General features: G+C 39.0%; 5 protein-coding genes and 1 long non-coding RNA gene across 13 annotated transcripts; 3 read left to right on the forward strand and 3 right to left on the reverse strand.

Annotated features, from left to right (window-relative positions):
- Positions 1 to 257: 257 nt before the first annotated feature.
- Positions 258 to 3,478, reverse strand: LOC130699232 (delta(3,5)-Delta(2,4)-dienoyl-CoA isomerase, mitochondrial-like). 4 transcript variants are annotated; one of them, XM_059497145.1, is made up of 8 exons: positions 3,126 to 3,478; positions 2,964 to 3,034; positions 2,747 to 2,896; positions 2,327 to 2,685; positions 1,972 to 2,263; positions 1,845 to 1,917; positions 1,655 to 1,773; positions 1,440 to 1,580 (listed from the first exon to the last, which is right to left on the reverse strand). In XM_059497145.1, the coding sequence occupies exons 1-7, from the start codon at positions 3,355 to 3,357 to the stop codon at positions 1,724 to 1,726; spliced, it is 1,227 nt and encodes a 408-aa protein (XP_059353128.1). In that variant the 5' UTR covers positions 3,358 to 3,478; the 3' UTR covers positions 1,440 to 1,580; positions 1,655 to 1,723. The 4 variants fall into 4 exon arrangements, with proteins under 4 accessions (XP_057377540.1, XP_059353128.1, XP_057377532.1 ...); XM_057521549.2 differs by having other exon boundaries at positions 1,854 to 1,917; positions 2,964 to 3,043; positions 3,126 to 3,477; XM_057521543.2 differs by having other exon boundaries at positions 2,964 to 3,043; positions 3,126 to 3,477.
- Positions 3,479 to 4,815: 1,337 nt separating this feature from the next.
- LOC130699361 (large ribosomal subunit protein eL30) lies at positions 4,816 to 5,667 on the reverse strand. The gene is made up of 4 exons (XM_057521710.2): positions 5,565 to 5,667; positions 5,455 to 5,500; positions 5,165 to 5,310; positions 4,816 to 5,055 (listed from the first exon to the last, which is right to left on the reverse strand). Exons 2-4 carry the CDS (start codon positions 5,476 to 5,478, stop codon positions 4,869 to 4,871), a joined length of 357 nt encoding a protein of 118 aa, XP_057377693.1. The 5' UTR covers positions 5,479 to 5,500; positions 5,565 to 5,667; the 3' UTR covers positions 4,816 to 4,868.
- Positions 5,668 to 6,017: 350 nt separating this feature from the next.
- LOC130699134 (YTH domain-containing family protein 3-like) lies at positions 6,018 to 9,509 on the forward strand. The gene is given in 8 exon segments (XM_057521462.2): positions 6,018 to 6,453; positions 6,524 to 6,551; positions 6,615 to 6,685; positions 6,757 to 8,102; positions 8,174 to 8,246; positions 8,315 to 8,512; positions 8,576 to 8,866; positions 8,927 to 9,509. Coding segments are annotated over 8 exon segments (2,553 nt in total). The 5' UTR covers positions 6,018 to 6,429; the 3' UTR covers positions 9,449 to 9,509.
- Positions 9,510 to 10,284: 775 nt separating this feature from the next.
- LOC130699344 (uncharacterized) lies at positions 10,285 to 11,361 on the forward strand. The gene is made up of 6 exons (XM_059497300.1): positions 10,285 to 10,336; positions 10,397 to 10,542; positions 10,601 to 10,680; positions 10,760 to 10,812; positions 11,012 to 11,125; positions 11,204 to 11,361. The coding sequence occupies exons 1-6, from the start codon at positions 10,285 to 10,287 to the stop codon at positions 11,359 to 11,361; spliced, it is 603 nt and encodes a 200-aa protein (XP_059353283.1).
- Positions 11,362 to 11,837: 476 nt separating this feature from the next.
- LOC130699297 (uncharacterized) lies at positions 11,838 to 13,375 on the reverse strand. 2 transcript variants are annotated; one of them, XR_009003412.2, is made up of 6 exons: positions 13,148 to 13,375; positions 12,965 to 13,073; positions 12,828 to 12,903; positions 12,601 to 12,749; positions 12,078 to 12,530; positions 11,838 to 12,015 (listed from the first exon to the last, which is right to left on the reverse strand). XR_009003412.2 is itself a non-coding variant. In XM_057521642.2 (6 exons), exons 1-6 carry the CDS (start codon positions 13,309 to 13,311, stop codon positions 11,960 to 11,962), a joined length of 1,011 nt encoding a protein of 336 aa, XP_057377625.1. In that variant the 5' UTR covers positions 13,312 to 13,375; the 3' UTR covers positions 11,839 to 11,959. The 2 variants fall into 2 exon arrangements, 1 of the variants encoding a protein (XP_057377625.1); XM_057521642.2 differs by having other exon boundaries at positions 11,839 to 12,015; positions 12,824 to 12,903.
- A 1,331-nt stretch (positions 13,376 to 14,706) lies between these two features.
- LOC130699398 (uncharacterized) lies at positions 14,707 to 17,964 on the forward strand. 4 transcript variants are annotated; one of them, XR_009003433.2, is made up of 7 exons: positions 14,720 to 14,778; positions 14,847 to 14,923; positions 14,981 to 15,109; positions 15,169 to 15,661; positions 15,821 to 15,971; positions 16,033 to 16,654; positions 17,587 to 17,964. It is a non-coding gene; the product is annotated as an uncharacterized LOC130699398 (long non-coding RNA). The 4 variants fall into 4 exon arrangements; XR_009003426.2 differs by having other exon boundaries at positions 14,707 to 14,923; XR_009003432.2 differs by having other exon boundaries at positions 14,707 to 14,923; positions 15,821 to 15,961.
- Positions 17,965 to 20,543: the final 2,579 nt, after the last annotated feature.

Below are 20,543 nucleotides of genomic sequence, written 5' to 3' on the forward strand. Positions count from 1 at the left end.
AAAATTGTTATTTTTTTCCTTACGTCAATCGGTTTTGAAATACACGGAATATTTTCGATGCTGGCGCGCCAGTACGCTACAGCGCTGTCTTTCCTTGAATCAGCGTTTAGTTTTGAATATATTCTGTGATATTCAACCTACTTCAATCTTATGCAGATTTTTGCGGCAAAATTCCCACAGTAATTCCCTTCGTTTTTTCCAACTTATTGGTTTTTTTCTTCGAAAAACATCAAACAATGGATTAATTATATTGATGATGACGATCGATGTCCGATATATTCCAATTCAATACAAAGATATTACACATTGTTCCCCTTGTTGGCCAAAACAAGGGATTTATTTAAAAATCCAGCTAATGTTTGCATTAAGGTATTAGGCGTTTCGAACTGTTATGCTAGTTCACCATTCAAGAATTTCAATCACCAGGAGACCTAATTGATTTAATAGCAGCCATTTAAAGCTTTGAAAATACTGGAGGAGGACCTTTACGATCCGTAGAAGCCATGGCGGCAACACGTAAATCTTCTGATTGCAGCATAGCAGCATTCCATACAACCATATAATTTAGTCCTTCTTCGACTGAATGATCCCGTGCATAATTTAGGTTATGTTTGCTTCCTTGAACAGCTACCGGTGATTTATCTGCAATAGTACTGGCTGTCTCCAATGCTGCTTTAAGCATCAGATTTTTATCGGACAGCACTCGGCTCACTAGGCCAGCCTGCGCTGCTTCATCAGCGAACATTTTGCGCGCCGTATAAGCTAATTCACGGACCAGGCTATCAGAACCAATCACTTTCGGTAAGCGTTGCAGAGTTCCCACATCAGCCGCAAGCCCTGGAAATTGCAACAATCATGGATTAACAAAAATTTATACATGATTAGTGAAATAGTAATGCAATACCAATATCTACTTCCTTGATTTGGAAGAAAGCATCTTGGGTACAAAAACGAATATCAGCAGCAGTGATCAAGTCTACACCTCCACCAATGCAACCTCCATGCACAGCGGCAATTACAGGCTTGTTGCACTGGGCACAAAATTTTTATGCAATTTGATTCCATATATTAAAAATCCTCAAAAAAAAATTTAAAAACAAAGAAAAATATATAGATATACCAACCTGCTCAACTGATGTAAAAGACAACTGATAACTTTTAATGAACTGCTGGAGAGTGCGGAACTTCCTAGCAACATCACCATCACCCAAGACTGTTTCCATTAATGGACCCATGTCAGTTAAGTCAAGACCTGCTGTGAAGTGTTTACCAGTGGCAGACAAGACTACAGCCCTACAATCACTGTCTTCACTGATCGTTTGAAAGCATTCCACCATTTCCCTTAGGACAAAAGTATTGTGGAGGAGAACCTGGCTTATAAATCTCACAAAGTTAAAATGCAGAATACCTCCAGAAGGCACTGTTCATTGCATTAAATTGCTGGGGTCTGTTAAGTTCCACATGATATACATACTCTCTGGGAGTGGACACCAATAATGTCTCAAATTTGTACTTATTGGAAAAGGAAGACGTGGCCATAATGACTGCTGTAGTATGTAGTGTTCTCACTGGAGCTTGACCTGTTTAAAAATTGTACCCTACTATACTGGAAATATTTCAAAGGTATAATGTTCCTTGTTCTCCTTTGCTTTACCTAGTAGTTTTATGACAGATTGCATAATTCCAATGGGTGTTTATTCTATTGGCAGAATGGAATTTCAACTCACAGCCATAAACAAACCAAAACTGATAAATAAATCAAAACACTGCCATCTACGAGACAAGTTTTGTAATTCCAAATGTAACGACTTAGAAATAAGAATCGAGAACATTTTATTTATTACTTATCATACTTTTTGGCATGTCCGATAAGGAAACCCGTTGTAGAAAAAGATCAACAATTTCTTGAAGGTCATGCTAAAATTAACAATCGTAAGCTTGTATCCAACTGCATTTTACCCGCTTTAGTACCTGAAGAATTTGGACTCCTCTAGTAGTTAAGGCCACGAGCTCACGGACTCCATCGCCCGTAACATCACAGTAGTCAAGTGCCAATATAGGATGGCTAAAACTTCTTTGCCACGCCAACGACCATTCGAGATTCTCAGGTCGGTAAGCCAATAACTCTTGGCCGTAGGTTCCTAGAAGAATTGTGGGTTGCTGGTCCATATGAACGTCACAGACTATACTGCAGGTAATTACGTCATGTTTGTCGCTACCGGTTAATATGGTGGCATCATTCAGATATTTTTCCAAAATATTCCTGTAATATCAAAAGGAAGTAAATAACGACAGTATGCAACAAAGGTAAGAATTGCAACTTAACCGATAGACTGTTGCTGGTAAAAGAGAGCTGATTACCAGGAGATTAACAGTGTAGGAATCATCCAAGAATCTGGATGATGTAATAGGCGTGCCGTGGTTGACATTGAACATAGATATTATTGAATTAGATTTAGTGTCGATAACGTATAAATAAAAATTGCCACATTCACAGCCTATAGCAGTCAACCGGAGCGACTTTTCTCGAAGAACATGAAATTCGATCCAAAGTACAACACTAGGAAATTCAATTGTAAACTCTGGGAAATCGTCAATAGCTATTTTTTCTTGGACAGCGTGAGTAACACAATCTTCCGTAAATAGATGAACGCGGTTATCACTGCCACTCAGCACAATCGTAACCTATATAGTTATCAATTCTATAATGTAACAAGAGAACCTAAATTGTCAAGAATAGTAATACTTCATTTTGGCAAAGACAATGAGTAACATGGTAAGGTATAAAATTGATCTCAAGGGAACAGGAAGAGGCCAATCCATCAGCATTAAAGTCAGAGCCACTTTCTTTTATAGTGAATATATTTAGACATTGTCCTGTTTCAGTTTTCCCAACCTATTTAGAAAAAACAGATTATTAGTCTAAGCAGTCCATTTCGTAATCCAGAAATACAGTTCTATACCTTGATATAGGCAACTACTATAACAGTATTGTTTGACACAGGCTTGCAAAATGCTGTAACTGAGACAATTTCTGCATTTCCTGAAAAAAAAAACAAAGAAAAAAAAACTATTGGTTTGAGAAAAAAAAACACTTGATGGCAATAAAAAAGAATGCCTCATACCTGGAAGATATGTAAAACTCAGTTCTCTAGAATAAGGAACTAAAGATTCTTTATAGCCTTGATTGAATTCAAGCAAGAAGACTGGCTTACGCAAGGAGGCTGCTAATAAGCTTATGCGACCATAAGGGTTGGGATTAGGTAGTCGGCACAGCGAATAAATACTGCCTTGAGATGACAGGCTGAAAATATGGCAATCGTGAAATTTATTGGGTGTGATGGAATTTTTTGCCATTCCTGTTTAATCGATAAGAAATATGTGGAAGCAGTTTGAACGTGCTAGCAAAAAGGAGCGAAGACTTTGTTGATAAACATTACCACGTCTGATGAGCAATCTTTTCCCACTTCAGGACCAGAGTGGAGTGCGGACTGCGGACTAAACAAACTGCTGACATTTAGTTGCGGGTTGGACCAATTTTTTTTACAGTAGTCCACAATCCGCGTATTATACAGGGGTGCAGCATACCACATATACATTTTATGCGGGAAGACGAGCACTGTGCTTTATACAAAACAAGTATTTGTGTTTCGAAGAGATCAGATTAGTTACCAAATCAAATTATTTGCAAAATTATAGTTGAACAAAAAAAAGAGAGTGTTATACTTTCTTAGGCACAATTAAATAGTGATATCCGGTGTATCACGACACATAATAAGGACATCATATATTTTGAGCTTGTTTTGATTGTGTGACAATTTTAAAAGTACACACGTACGAAGCGCTTCGCTTTTTACGTCAGAGTCCGTGAAAAATTTGCAAAACACTTTGAGCCTGTCCGCAGCTAAAAGTCCGCAAATTATCCAACCCGCGCCTGAACTTTATTCTGGCCATTCAATTGGTAATAGAAATTCCTTATTTTTCCAACGGCAATTTACTCGTCGTCCCCGCAATTAATATTTCAAAGTATATACTGTTGTAGAACCACAGCAATTCGGAAGTACTGTGCATAGCTGCATATTTTGGAAATTAAAATCATAAGCGCATTTATGATGAATCATTATGATCGATAACAAGCAGTTAGCTAGTTAAATTGTAGCTTAACTACTGCATTTCCTTGTATAATTAAGCAATGAACTTCAATATGTTAGAGATACGACTATTATTCGTGTAATAAAATTTTTTTATCTGAAAGTTAGCTTTCAAATGTTTAAACAAGAACGCACATGTAAACCAGTTTACATTAAAGTTCAGATGAAGTTGTCAAAACGTCCGTGATAATTTGAGCTAGTGCAACTAATACAATTATAATAAAGCTAAATTTATTCAACCATTTCCATCTTTAATGCAGCTAAATATGTTCTTGTCAATATTGTGACTTAAACATTGTTTTTGCCTTCCAGTTTAAATATCTTAAATTTTAATAATTAATGAATTCAATTCCAGACTTAGGGATTATATGCTGGACTATTACCCATCTCATCAGAAACACATTGGAGTTTGTAGGTCTACCTACCTTAACAACCATCATATCTTAACTTTTCACAAGCAACAACTAATTTGTATGGTGTAGTTCCTATCAAATTTTGTTACCAATAATGCCTGCCAACATTAATTCTATAAATCACAAACCACGATTGTACCGATACACGCGTGCAGAAACTTAAATAAAATTAAACTGCTCAAAAATGTGCCAAGTATTACCTACACTATGGTGGTGCAATCGACTGCCCCCTCAAAGAATTTCAAAATCAATTTCCAACAAGACAGTGCAAACATGTATTTCACACCATACATGACAGAACAGATTACTGTCCTTGCCCTCCTTCACTTGCAGGCATAGACCTAATAATGTCAGAATCTCCTGGATCAGTGATGGACATTGTGCACACTCGGAAGTACTTTCCACAGGCTGTGCCGAGCTCAATGTTGTTACCAGTGTAGTGATGAACACCAGTTTTAGCCAACATGGCGTAGTATTCAATTTCAGATTTCCTGTAATAAGAATGAAAGTTAATTAAGACCAAGTCAAATCAGAATGAGATCAACCCCATGTGGTCAAAAGACTCCATAGACAGGCTCACTGCCTACTTCTCAGTCTCACCTGAGAGGGGGAGTGTTGTTGGCGATAATCACCAGCTTGGATTTTCCCTGGCGAAGAGTCTTGAGGGTCTGACGGAGTCCAAGGCAGTACTTGCCAGACTTCATCACCAAAGCAAGGCGAGAGTTGATGCTCTCGATCGCCTTTTTCTGTAATCATTAGGGGAGAAAACATACTACAATTAGCAAAAATAGTACAAAAGTAAAATAAATTGGCGGGGCTTGGCACGTGGCCGTGCGGACGCCATCTTTTTCTTCATCGAACACAAGTTAAAACCCAATTTCGGCGTTTACCTGTTTCTTTTGAGCGGCCGACATTCTCGGTCAACAAGAACGAAGCCTGTTATTGAACAAAAAACATGAAATCAAACAATTTAATAACTGGCTTTGAAAAAGAAACTCACCTGAATGAGCGTCTGAGAACAACCAAGCCGCTGAGGCGAATGGACGAATGTTCAAGTATGGAGCAGCGAACTGTACTCGTTCGTTAAGCTTAGCCGAAGAAGGCTGCTACTAAACAGTACCCCTGTATCAATATTGGATGTGTATTCTTTTCTTGAAAATATATCTTTAAAAAAAATTCTACTTTTAAAATCAAACTTTCTATAGGAAAATATTTGTGTACTTCATAACACAAAATACGTTCTAACTACACAATCGTGAAAAAATTTCCATAAAATAGGGTTAGGCAACTGTAGCCAACTACCCATTTCCCATTTATTTTTGTAAGCCATGGTAGTATGGCTTATGGGCTTCGTCATGCGTGTATGAGGGTTACTGAAACCAATTTTTGCAGCGCTGTATGTGTTAAAACGGGCATTTTCTATACTAAAACAACGACAAAATAGACTACTCGGAGCTGCGCCTGCGCCCTCACATAGATCAGAGTCATTAAACTGTGTCCCTGTCCGTTACTATAACAGAGAGATATAGCCGCCATAGTTTTCCCTTACGTTTGCTCGGTTATCGGCTCTAGGTCACGAACTTCTTCAGGTTGTTCTCGTTTAGGAGTGTTTCAAGTCTCGCTGGTTGAAAAACCGGCCAATGTAATTTTTTGGTGAGACACTCAAGTGCCCCCTCCTTAATTAACTGAAAATCACGCGTGATTCACGCTCAAGACCTCGGTTTCTGTCGCATTAACGAAACACCCATTTACTGCCGAATTGTTCTTTATCAGCTATCTGTGTGACGTTGTGTGTTGCGTTCTTTGGTCACTCTTGACAGTTACCAAATTATTTCCTGTTATTCAAAGTGCTATTGGGTTGTGTGATGTCAACGGGCGTGTCAGATCAGGTACACAAGTTCAGCTGTTTCTTGTCCATCTAGCAAGGTAATTGACAATGTTATTTTTTGTTGTGTACAGCGGATGAGAGGCCAAGGAAGTCAACAAGGTAAGTTTTGATTTTTCAGGGAAACTCATGCCATTTTAACAAACTGTTTTCTTACTTAAACAGCCAACGGGCCCAACAAGGATCAACTCAACGACCATGAAGACTTTTCATCTTGGAGGAACCAATCAATTCAGGTTCCTACGATGTTTTTCTTAGTGCCTTGTATTTTAATGTCTAATGATTTTTGTTTCGGTCTCCATAATAGACTTCATATGTTTCCCCTGCTGTAGCGACAACTGACCATTATCTATCAAGCTATTATGGCCCTTCATTCTCTTACCCATTGGAGCATGGCGCGTGGTCGAGTAATTCTGCCACGGGAACGGCTGAATTGCCCTTTTTGGGTGGTTATGGAGCTCCCTCTCAACATCAGGCACAGCATCTTCACCAACAAGATCTTTACGGAATCGACGGCATGTTTGGTCCCAGTGGAAGTTTCAGCAATTTCGGTGGCCAACCATCATTCGGTGGTGGATACGGTGTTGGCACGGAATACTCGACGTGGGATCGTAAAGGGGCTCACTACGACGACTATTATCAGGCGGGAAGAACTGCTGATCAACAAACGATATACCCATCGTCGGCTACCTCTACTAGCCGACCGGAGGAATCCTCGCCATCTGTGAGCGTGAAGCAAGTAGAACAAGTTATGCAAGGACTATCCTTGGAGACGACCAAACCTGCCACACAGGAACCACAGCAGCAGCAACAGTCACAACAACCGAAGAAACTGACTTGGGCTTCGATCGCCAGTCAGCCGGCCAAGCCTCAATTGGCCACCAAGAAAAAGTCGATGGTTCCTCCGCCGATGGTGACGCCGAGAACTCCCAGTTTGGATATCGGCACGTGGGAGAATAAGAACGGTGGTGGAGTTCATCCCGCTAGTGTACCAGCTCCTCAGCATCATGGCCCTTCTGCTGTTCAGCCAGCAGCAGTCACCGTTGTTCCACAACCAGCTCCATCACCATCTAAACCGATAGGGCAATCGCACCTTCCACCACAACAATTGCAGCACCAACAACTACAACAGCAGCAGGAACAGCAGCAGGAGCACCAACAGCAGCAGCAGTAGCGGCAACAACAGCAGCAACAACAACAACAACAACAAAATCAACAGCATGTTCCACATCAAAACCAAAATCATCAACAGCAACAAGCTCAACAACATCATGCTAGCCAAAATCACCAACAACAGATAAATCAACAATCGCAAGTGCAACCGCAGCCACGCCCAACTCGGCCTACTCCACCTCCTGCTTTGAATCAAGCGGTTCAACAACAACCCACAGTGGTAACTCCACCAAAACCAGCTACGACGTTGGTTGCAGTGCCACCGACTCCACCAGCGACGGCCCTTGCCAACCCCATACTAGAAGAACTACAATCAAAGCACATTTACAACCCTAAAGAATTCGATTTGTCGGCAAAGAATGCACGTTTTTTTGTTATCAAATCATATTCGGAAGATGATATCCATCGGTCCATCAAGTATGAAATTTGGTGCTCAACCGAGCACGGCAACAAGCGACTGGACGCTGCTTTCCGCGAAAGGTTCACTTTTTTTACCACTCTTATCTGACTTGAAATTTACTTCTCAATTTCGATTAATGCCAATCTTGCAGGGATGGAAAGGGTCCGGTCTATTTGTACTTTTCGGTTAACGGATCCGGACATTTCTGTGGAATGGCTGAAATGGTGATTCCAATTACAATACAATTATTTCGTAAGTACCAATATCATTAACGGATGCTTCTACTTTCTAGACATCAGCAGTAGACATGTCGTCGACACTATCGGTTTGGTCGCAAGACAAGTGGCGTGGTCAATTTACCGTCAAATGGATCTATGTCAAAGATGTGCCTAATGCTGCATTGCGCCACATTCGACTGGAAAACAACGAGAACAAGCCCGTTACCAATTCACGCGACACCCAAGAGGTGCCAGTCGAAAAGGGTCGTCTAGTAATATCAATATCCAATCTATTAACGTCAGCGCCCAGTTTATTGTTAACGTTATTTCAATAGGTGTTGAAAATCCTCCATTCGTATCGCCATTCAACGTCCATTTTTGATGACTTTAGCCATTATGAGAAGCGTCAAGCGGAAGAAGATCAGCGAAAGGTCATGGCACCCGTCCCATCGTCTGGTGGTCATAGCAGCGGCAATGACTATGAAAGTGACAGGGCTCCTCCACAACGAGAAAGAGATCCTTATAATCGACCCCAATCGGACCGTAGAGAACGCGATGGGTTCGATCGTGGCGGAGATGCAAGAGATTTCCGTGGAAGGAATGACAGATCAGGATTTGATTATAGGGTAATACTTTAGTTTGTTAAAACCTTAAATGATTTCTTTAAAATCTGCGTAATTTAATAGGATCGGAACGGTTATAGTATGCGCGATAGAGACAATCGCGGTGGTAACCGAGACGGCCCAGGAGGGTATCGCCCATCTGATCGCGACAGCCAAAGTTACCGTAGTGGTGATCGCGTAACGGATCGTGGAAGTGATCGTAGAATGGAACGCGGTGGAGATCGTGGAATGGATCGTGGCGGAGAGCGTGGGATTGATCGTGGCGGAGATCGTGGGTTTGATCGTGGAGGAGATCGTGGAATGGATCGTGGAATGGATCGTGGAATGGATCGTGGGATTGATCGTGGAATGGATCGTGGAATTGATCGTGGGATTGACCGTGGGATTGATCGTGGGACTGATCGTGGAATGGATCGTGGAATGGATCGCGGTGGAGATCGAGGAGTGGATCGCGGCGGAGATCGAGGAGTGGATCGCGGCGGAGATCGTGGAGCGGACCGCGGTGGAGATCGTGGACCGGATCGTGGCGGAATGGCTGAAAGAGGTGGAAACATGCGAGAGAGTATTTCGCGTGCGCGCCGTTAAAACGTTGTTCGGACTATTATCCGCGATTAGCGCAACACGCAAACAAACAAACAAACAAAAATAATAAAATAAAAAAAGAGGGGAGGGGGACTATAAAGAACTTTCAATGGAATCATTATTATTATTTTTTCCTAACTTGGGAATGGGTGTGCGTATGTGTGTGCGCGTTTAGCTAATTGTTTGTCGTTGTCCTCCAACACACATAAATGGAACACTTTGGACATGAAAAAAAAACGATCAATTCGACTTTTACAGAACAGTGCGGTGGTTTAGAAAAGTGAGTGAACGTGAAAGTGCTGATCAAGAACAACTGGAGTGAATCGAATCGAGAAGTGTGATTTCTAAATGAAGGAAAATCCAGCAAAAAGTGTCTGCAACTTCAGGAAGACCACACCGTTCCGTTCCGCTACACCAGAAAGAACAACAGAATCCGCTTAACTCTTTTTTTTTTTAGTTATTAAACTTTTTTTCCCTTGTGTCAGAAACATACGAAATGGACACTACGACCCTCTGAAGAAATCATAATTTTCTTTTTCTCAACAAAAACCTGAGCTGTTGTATGGCTGTCTTGTTCCTTCCTCCTTAAATGTGTTTGGATTCATAACCTAAAAAAAGATGGTTTGCTGCTTCAAAATGGATTATTACATACACGACTAAAATATTCACGGGACATGACCCTAGTCGCTGAAACTGATTTATTGTTGCCTAAACCGATTTCGTCTGCTCAATTTGTCTTTGACAAATCCTAGTGTTTTTTTTTTGATTGGGTTTTTTGTTATCCAGTGCATTTTTAACTAGATCCTTTTCTTTTACTTAACTTTGAAATGGAAGAAAGCATGGCTGTTAGTAACAATATTGAAGCAAAAATTGTCATCTTAGGTGAACAAAGTGAGTTTCATGTTTATAATAGATTTAAGTATAGGTATTATTTCTTAATCGCTTGGACAGATGTTGGCAAGACAAGTTTTGTCGTCGTTTTCAACCCTGAAAGAAAAAACGAAGATAGGAACAAATTGAGCTGTGTTAGCTCAACAATAGGAGCTTCTTTTGTCAGTTGCAGAGTCCGAGTCAAAGATAAATCAGTCCGAATGCAGGTGGGTGTGTCCTACATAAGCTAATCAAGTGTTTCATTTATTTTATGGCTTCTATTAGATATGGGATACTGCTGGCCAAGAAAGATTTAAATCCATGGTGCCACTTTATTATAGAAAAGCTAATGCAGCTGTTATCATGTAAAATCTTCCATATTTCATTAGGATTTATATTCAGCAAATTTAATAAGTTGGAAAACTTTGGTTATAAAAATACCAGGTATGATGTGAGTGCAGTTAGCTCATTTAAGGCAGCACAGTTATGGGTCAAAGGTAACATCTGTTGTTAGTAGTCTTTAAAAATTCTATTGAGTTTACAAAGAGGTAATGGTGTGGTCTGTTACAGAACTCAAACGTAACGTGGAAACTCCTGTCCTGATACTTTTGGGTGTGTAGTTGAGCTTTTCATATTACTCATCAACTGACAAGTAAAGACTGACCAAATTTTCTTTTCTTTTTTCTGTCAACGCAGTCGGGAACAAAGCCGATTTGTGTGACCAAAGAGTGATATCGTATGAACAAGGATACGAATACGCTTCTATGGTTGGTGCCTTATTTTGCGAAACTTCTGCCATCACGGATAAAGGTAACAACCACAAGCCAGGAATGCGACTACATTTGCTTGTATCTAAAACTATATGTTTGCTGTTTGTGTGAAATATAGGCGTAACGCATGCTTTCGGTTTACTTGCAAAGAGCCTCATTGAGTACGAACGAGAGCACTCCAATTTTCAATACAAGTTTAAAGCAGACTATGTAAATTTGCATGAAATGAGTGGTCCACCATCGCCAGATGAGCATTTTTCCATGTCCTGTTGTTAAACCTAACCTGCATGTACGTATGGCTGTCTCGATTAAGGAAATTTGTGCCTTGTTTCCTCGGTCTCTCTCGATTTCGTTTACCTCAAGCCCCTTGTCAGTTATATACCTCAACAACCATAACATCTCAATTTGATTTCAATTCATTAGTACCAAATTTGAATTCTTTCGTTAAATATGAATACATAGTCCATAGTGCCATTTGCTTTTCTTTTTCTTTTTTTTTTGTGGGACACACATATTCCTAGGCCATATAGCCAGCACGGCCCAGTGTCTTTACACATCGCAATGAACTTTACTCGTAGAAAAAGAGTCGGCTTAACATCTAGCATACCTAAAACCATAATAATCATAGAGCTTCTTGGAAATAGGATGACATTATTAACCTTTGATAAAGATTAGAATTTTTTCAAATGATGTTGGTGGATGCTAAACAGGATCGTATAATCGAAACCAATGTCTGACACATAATAAATGTTTCAGCTGCAATGATACATTAACAAGAAAATTAAAGTACTTGTTTGAAATTAATCACCCTGTCAAAACACAACCATGATAAGGTGTAGACTCAGTTCTCTCACCACACTGAAAACCGGAATAACTACGGGATACTGTACATCCATGCTTTAGGCCCAGTCAACACGCAATTAACATTTTCTAAAAAAAGATAGAAAACAAGATTTATTAGTAGTCATGGAAATACATAATAATTAAAATACCAACGGTCTTTGGCTTCTTGGGAGGAGAAAAAAGCGAATCGGTGACCATAAATACAGTTGGCAGTGGCCGTTTCGGAAATAACAGTTTTTTCGACAGAATCTGTCTTTCATCCACGCAATCTGTAGACAACGAACTGCAGAGCTTGTTCTGGAGTTTTTTCTGGAATCCTGCCTGATATTCGTTTGATTTTTGAGGTAATTCGTCGTCAGAGGTGTTAGTAGGGCGCGATATAGTCCACCGCCCACTCATTAACCGTACAGGACGAACAGGTGCCAACATCGGAAATAAGCGCCTCCATGAAAGTGAACCCATCCCACGTACCGTGGTCATTCCATTACAGGCAGGTTGATGTGGGCATCTTGGGGGTGTTTCCGGTACAACAAAGGACGATTCGAGATTAACACAATTCTTATTTTCAGTGATGTCACACTTCCCAGATATTTGACGGCTGGCTATATATTCATTACAGTAGCAATAGCAAAGCTAGAACATCTGATTAGTAACCTTATGGATTTAACAAACCTGAAAAAGTTGGATGTGTACACAGCCTAATTAAGATAACTGGAGAGTGATGGTGGGGCTCGACTTGTATTCTGATACTGAATGTGGCCAAACCATTCAGAAAACAAGTAAGTTTGTGCTTGTAATCTATCACCTGCAAGGCTGAGTGTCTAGAGTAATCTCACAAACAGGAAAAATTAATTGACTTTGTAATTTTTCTAAATTAGGATATGGCAAAGGCTACCTACATTTGGACTGAAATACTAGAAGTTTTGCATAGTTCTCAGTAAGTTGCATGATTTGGTAATACAAATTTGGTAATGCCTACAATCATTTTAACTAAAGAGAAATAGTAAAAACGAAACATATTTGTGTAATAACATACTGACAAGTCTGCACCCTTAAGGCTGTCGACAAATTCTTCAAGTAACTTTACACAGTTAGTAACAGAACTACATAATGGTTCAATACAGACTTTTTGTTTTCTCTTGAACCTGGCATTTGAATAAATTTAAACTTATAAAGAATAACCTTGAGAAACGAGGAAAAAATATATGTTTTTTGATACTTGTATAACTTTCGAATGAATTCGCAAAGCTTCCCGATCACGTGTTTAACGGTCTTATCAACATACCAACAATATGGGCTGAAATTGCATGTAAGTTCGCTTTTAAAAGCTTCAACAAGAACACTTGCCAATGACAGCTCTGAGCATAGAGCCTTGAAAGTCATCGTGGAAATTAGGAGCAATTAACTCTTTTCCACAACAATCAACATGGTCTCAGTACATATGTACTAAATAGTACATAGTTGCAGATGCACTTTTTCTTATGGGGTACATGATAAACGCGCAGGGCGTTAGTCAATTGTTTTTTTGGAATATTGTCTGCTTGGAGTTTTTCCACGCTGAAATGTGGAAAAAGACACGTAAAATTGTAAATTAAATGAGAACCCATGAAATAAATTTGTTTAACTTATCTTAGTTAATATTTAAGATTTTCTATCTAAGACAGAATACTGAAATTCTATAGACACAAACAAAATGTAAATATGTACTTATAATTACAATTTTTTACACTTATTTACACTTTTTAAAATTTGAACTTGGCGCGGTAAAAAAATGGCCGCCATAATGGTTTATCAAAAACCACTTTTCAAACGTAATTTTTGGGATTAAATAATGCATCCTAAAAATAAACGTTTATAACAACTTGTTCCTGGAATCACCAGCAACAAAAATATTATAATGATTTCGTGTTTTGACGAAGGTTAAGCATCAAACAATCAATGCAAAGTTTCGTCTTTTTCACACACCCCCTCCCCTTTCTAAAATCATGAAATCCCTTAATAATTATTTATGAGGAAAATAAACAGTCAAAATTGACAAATTTTGCATCAATCAATAGCTCTTATCAAGAACTATCTAATTCTATGAAAGTTATGTTAAATTTTCAGAAAAGGAAAAGTTTAAGCGTAACATCAATTTTTTTGTTTTTATCAGTTGCGTCCATTAGAACCTTAGATCGAAAAACAACAAAAACACATTTTGCCTTTAAGATTTTTTCCCTTTGAAAATGTTAATAACAATTACACAAAAATAGATAGCCCTTACCAAGGGTTATTTACTGTAATTAATCAACTAATTATTGCAATTAATTTAGCTGACAAATAATTAAAAAAAATTTCTTTTATATTTTTTTATTTCAATTACCACACAAATTGTACATATTTATTATATAAGCAGAATAAATATATATAATATATATTATAGTATTTTATATGTATAATAGTATCGTACATATATAATAGTAATATATATAAATATCTATGTATAATTGTAACATATACATTAGTATTTATATTATACATATTACGTCATTGGAAAAATTTACATCAACCGAATTCATGTTATTTCAAGTAATTTCATTAATTTAAAAGACATGCGCTACACGCATTATTGTTTAACTGGTTTAACTTTAGTGGTTTAACCACTAAAGCAACCAAATCAAGGCCCTAGTGGCGACAACGCACACTTTCTCCATATAGAAAACTGTAGGCGCGATTAACATTATTAATAATATTAAACATTATTATTAACATTATTGTTAACATTATTGCCTCGCGACCAGCCTGTCGAATGTTGTTCCGCTAGCCGTAGCCGTAGCCGCTAACCGTAGACTATGTCGGCTGCTAGCACAGGTATCAAGACACCGACTGAACTTAAAGTACAATATAGCCATTTATAGAGCAAAATGTTTAATTAACAGTGACGAATTTGTTGAAGTACATGGGGTCTCCTAGCTAAAAGAAATAGTGCTCGGAAAATTCTATTTAAGAAATGCAAGTATGTTTTTGTTGTTCTAAAAATAAGTGCCACGAACAAATACTAAAACGTATACAGTTTTTATATTGAGATACTCAGACAATGCATACTATATTCTGCATTTACTTGTTGTTGGAGAGAAAGAGTACTTTTAGACAGTGTGTACGATGATCGCCAAACTGAGTGGACACAACTTTCCAGAAGGAGGTATAAATAGAATTATGGATCCATGTCCTTTGAAATAATGTCACAGTTTTTTCCCCTAGGTTTTGCTTTCTTGTTCACTTAAAAAAACCAAGAGTTTTTTTGTTTTCATAATGAGTCATTTCTAGTGATTGCTGAAATGGATTGGCATGATATGGAAGTTCGAAGATTGCCATTGTTTTAGTCTTCCAAATCATGTTTAACTTAACAACTGCAATGAAGGAATGATAGTAATTGTGGATATATGTAGAAAATATTTACTTCTTTAAAAGGTGTATGTAGATGTATTGTCATACCCATCCAGAAAAGCAATTGTGGATCTCGGTTTCTTACAATTCTGAACTTGGACCCATCCAAAGAAAGAGATTGAATTACATTCTCCTGGTTTTTGAGCCATGTAATCTACTGGATCAGCAGGAAGACATGTATGAAGAATATAGTTTAGAATTAATGAAAAGGATTCGGTGGACAATATGCAACTGCCAGTCTGGGAACATACGCCATTTCAACAATAATTGAAGAATTCCTGACTCTCACGTGGGGGCAAACGTTAAAGTACGCGTTCCGAAGTTCCATTGTTGTTTCAAAAATTCTTTTCCTGCATCATCTTATTCAACATGCTTATTTATTCCATTTTTAAAATGTTGATTTTTCTAAACTGAAATCTTTTGAGGCCTTTTAAGTTAACTTCAAAGTCTGTTTATCCTTTTTTAGTGACGTAAATGCCGATGACAAACCGTTAACCATGCTCTCGAATTTCTGGATGGCTCGCCTTTCTGAAAGTGATGTAACCAACGTCGTCGTATTCGATCATGGAACAGTCTGAAACGTGAATTGGACCACAACAAGCTGCAAGTACCATTCTGTATGCATCCATACTCCTTATTTTCTACTCCTGCTCATGCTATTTTTCGCTATCATTTTAGGAAGAAGCGTCTTAAGAGGAGCCAATTTCCCTTGGAAATGAAAAAGATTGAATGCGAGTGAAGTCTTTAATGATGTGGCTTGTCTTCCACATAATAGTACCGCACTGCCGTGCCGCAAGGCTGTGCTTCTCGCAGTTGCAGCGCAGAAACCACCACCGCCGTCTTGTGTGTCTTTCGCAGCGTTAGATTTGACGCTATATCGACGAAATGACAATGCATCAAGAAACATTCAACAATATGAATTACTAAGCCACCAGCGTCTTCTCCTTGGCTTCAATCCTGGGAACCACTTACCTGTTTCAGCTCGTTTAGTCGACGTTGCATCATGTGATCCATCCCGGGCTTTGCAAATTTTCGACTCAAGGAGCAGTTCTCTATTGAAAGGTGTTTGGGCTCTGTAGGCTTCAACTGGGATTTAAGCTATCCACAAAGTTCTTTCGATCGAGCCTGCTTGGTGCATGATTGAGATATCCGGGCCATTGCTGGGCAAGACTTGCTTTAGACTCTTCATGGTTTAAAGAGGAATATCATGGAATCTCTGCTGTATTTCCTTTTTCATCAGTTGATTGGTTTCGTCGACATCGTCGCCGGCTAGAGCGCTGTAGCTGTTCACATTTTACAGGTAAATAACGGTCTAAATAACCCTTAACATAACTGACAATCTTTTATGTAAGGATATCTTTAAAAAAGAATAAGAAAATGATTTTTAAAACAAAAATAATAATAATGGTTGTTAAATTTGCCACTAGCAGACGCTGCAGGTCATGTGTAGAAAAATGAAAATGCACGAACGGTAAAAGGCGTTTCTAACGTGTACGAAGAAAGAAACATTTATTAAACGCCTTTTTGTGGGTTCGTTTCAATGGCGGTGCAGGATCTTTGAAAAAGTAATTGTAAGTCAAAGAAAATGGCAACAGGGATCACAGAGAGAATCTCGAAAATGGCGGTCAAGCGGTGTTCCAGAATCCTGGGCTTAGTAGTCTTTTGCTTCCTACGTATAGTAAAAAACGAAAGAATAACAAAGGATAAAACATGATGGTAATGAAACTTTACGTTGTGCTAAATCAAACTGCGTGATAGATGTTCAAAAGAAGCTGGTAGAGAGGAGAAATTTTCAAATGTTTTTATGTCATTCTGAGGGTAGCATTCCTAGCTACGAAAGTTGGACACAAGTTTATCTAGTTCCTGTACACGGCCTTCGGCGTCTATATAGTTTCAAATGATGCGAACGACCGAAGGCGTTGTCGAGACTGTTTGGATATTGGTAAGCCATTTTTTTTGTAGCATCACCGTTTCGATGGGGTTTCGACTAGGCGAATGTCGAAGACGTTTTGAAACGCTGTATTTCAACATCAATTCGTTGAATTCAGTTCATATAATGTGTGCGTACTAACACAAACAACCACGAATACGAAAGAGTGGTAAACAGACGAATGTGTCGAAACTTAATGTAAGATACTTGCGGGTAGATATAAATACTCGTTATAGTATTCTTTCTTGGATGTCCACTGCACTAAAAATAGAATTTCTAAATGTGAAAATTCCTGTCTGCAGGAACCCTGGAAAAAACCTTTGCGCAGAGTAACATCCGGAATCACCTATTTTAATTCTCCCAACACACCTAAATGGCCTTAAGTAACGTTGAAACTTTATTTTTTCTTCTTAAATCCCCATTTTTGTTTTTTTTGCAACTTGTTATCCTATTGTAAATAAAATTCTTCCCCGTCACTATAATCCCTTAAACTGTTTATTGATGATGTGGTTCTCTGAAAACCTTTTGAAAATGCAATTCGCTAAAACGCTAGAGAAAGAGTCACGTGGATGAAATACGAATAAAGATTCAATGTTCAAAATTCATTCGAGTCGACTGTGTATTTTAGAAACCGTGTTGTGTATACCACTTGAAGACAAAATAAACAGAGATGAAGAGAATCGTTTGTATGGGACAAGAGCAAATTTTTCCCACAATTCACTTCAAGTCATTTTTCACCGTTTTTTTCTTCAAGCGAAACTCGTCGATGGTCGAGACGCGATCAAAGTTGGGGATGATGGCAGTCGCCTACACGGTGTCTGCCGTACGGTTTTTTTAGATACACGGCGTCTGAGCGGAAAGACGTTTAAATATAGATGTTGCCTTTTAGCTGGCTTTCCAGTAAAGCCATTGATGTTTTTCCCACTTTATTCCTACGCTGCAGCCAACGCTATTCTGAATATCCGGTTGCATCAAAATTATACACATCAACATTATACGTACGCCATTTTATTTCGTCTGCTATTTACCCTCATTGAAAGGGTGGCACGCTGTCTGAGCATCACAATCATCCAAGCCAACTGTTTTGTTTTGCATTAGACGTGTTGAAATCGTTAGTAAAATGACGTGCAAGTGTGAAGGAACAGCGAAAAATCATTTCAGTGTTCAATATTGTTCTTCTTGGCAAGGAAATTGGTAAGCTAATCATTTCAATATCTGAAAGATCCTTCTCAGTGACGTCACCAGGCGTATGATTTTCTAGATTTGTGTGATGCTCATCAAAAGTGAATTCATGATTTACCATTGTTTCGTACAGCACCACTCGAAAAGATCCAACGCGTAACAAGAGATTGTTAACAAAAGTGGTACGAACCGACTCAGATGCACGTGAGTCAATTACTTCTATAATATCTTTCTTCGTTGTTTGTTCTAAAGAAAATAATTAGGATTCTAGTAAGAGAACGACGAGTCCTTGGACATCGTATACGCTAGTTGATAAGCAGCCGTTAACGATAGAACTAGAATCTATTCTTCTTCGTTGGAAATCGTTATGGGCTAAGGAAGGAGCACGTGATGTTCGCTCACCCCAACACCCCCACCCTTTTCGCTATCGTGCAGCTGTTAAGGTGATGCTAACATCTTAAAGAGCCAATCACTTCAGAGCCGAAAGTATTTTTTTTTACGTGCAGGAACTTCCTGCCCGTCCCTCTCATCTGTCTCACGATGACGGACATTTTCACTATCTTATTTCTTCGCAATGGCTTCGACGTAACATTTCGAATGCGATTTAGGCTTTAATTAAAAGCGACACACTTCTTTTTGTTTTTGTTTGAACGATCATTTAATCAGCCATCTTAATGAGTATAGACGACTACGTTGCATGTCTCGTAGTCGATTCGTAAATGTGTGTTGTGGGTCGTTGATGTGGCGATGGCAACTTGTGCATGATGTCTATGCATTTTGAGAAAGAGGGCTATTTCGGTGATGGGCTTCCTCTGCAGGGTAGAAAGACAGCGTTTTCTTTTTTTTCTGCGACTTTAGTGCCGGAAAGGTACGATAGCCATTTCTTTCTTCCGGTGATATACTCGTCGCTGAATGACGTCACCGGACAGCTGTTTCTCCTTCATTCTCGTCCAGCCATAATCCGCTTATTTTCATCTTAAATAATACGTCTTTTGCTGTTCTACTACCAGGGACGTTTGTTTCTTCTTCCTTTTTTTTTCATTCCCAATTTCGCACGCAAAGAAATTTGGCAGACTGGCAATTCTTCCTTTTCCCTAATTGTTTTCCTTTTGCAATCGGCTAAAAAGATGAAAAATCTGATGCAAAGCAGTTCATTTCCGACACTGTAAGGGGGGAACGAAAAATAAAGAGAGAAAAAAAAGGTCGTCGGAAATATTTTAAGGCCAAAAAGAAAGAAAGTTTGGGGCGGGTGGGACTGGAACGAGATGGCCGACAAGAAACGATGGAAGCTTGAAGCGAACGAACGTTAGCAACGAGGGCGTGTTGTTCAAAACATGTCAGCAGCGCGCAGCAGCTGCATCAGAACCTCCCTGAACATGACGCGTTTCAACTGCTACCGCCGGCCGCCAAAAAAATATCCAAAAACCCTCGAAAAAAAGAAAAAAGCCGCGCAGTAGTTTAAATATAGTTACGCAGAGCTGTATGTAATCCGCCGGAATCACCATCCGCTGTTGGGGGAAAAGAAAAAGAAATATTTTTAAAAAACCTCTCTTAAAGCGTCTTGGGTTTCCTCAATTGAACCACTCAACAGTGAGATAGAGGTGGCAGTTTCTGGCACGAGCGTCGTCTTCGTCTCGTAACCTTTTGCGAGCTGTTACTTACCTTCCGAAAAAAAAAAAATGTCCGCTCTGTCAGCCAATGTCTCCCTCATCAGTCCATACAAACTGAAATCTCATTTTTACTCAGCCGACTTTATGACGCTATTTAAGAACCTCTAAAGGGTGTGGTCGAAATGAATCAACGTATCAACCACATAATTTTTTTTTTGAAATTTTATCACATCAGTTTTTTTTTTAGATGGCTGCATACCTGAAAACATCATCACTCTTTATGCCCACTTTCAATTCAAAAAGATCATCATTAAAAACATTCACTATCGTGCACCAACGAATGGCGATTGTCACGTTTTTCTTAAACCTACGCAGATGCTGTGTATATGTAAATGCAATTGGATAATGGGCAAGACGACTATGGTGATTAGTGGGAGTAATAAAGTAAAGAAATGGAAGGGGCCCTT

This window comes from Daphnia carinata, chromosome 10 (assembly GCF_022539665.2).
Source record: "Daphnia carinata strain CSIRO-1 chromosome 10, CSIRO_AGI_Dcar_HiC_V3, whole genome shotgun sequence".
Taxonomy (NCBI): Eukaryota; Metazoa; Arthropoda; class Branchiopoda; order Diplostraca; family Daphniidae; genus Daphnia; species Daphnia carinata.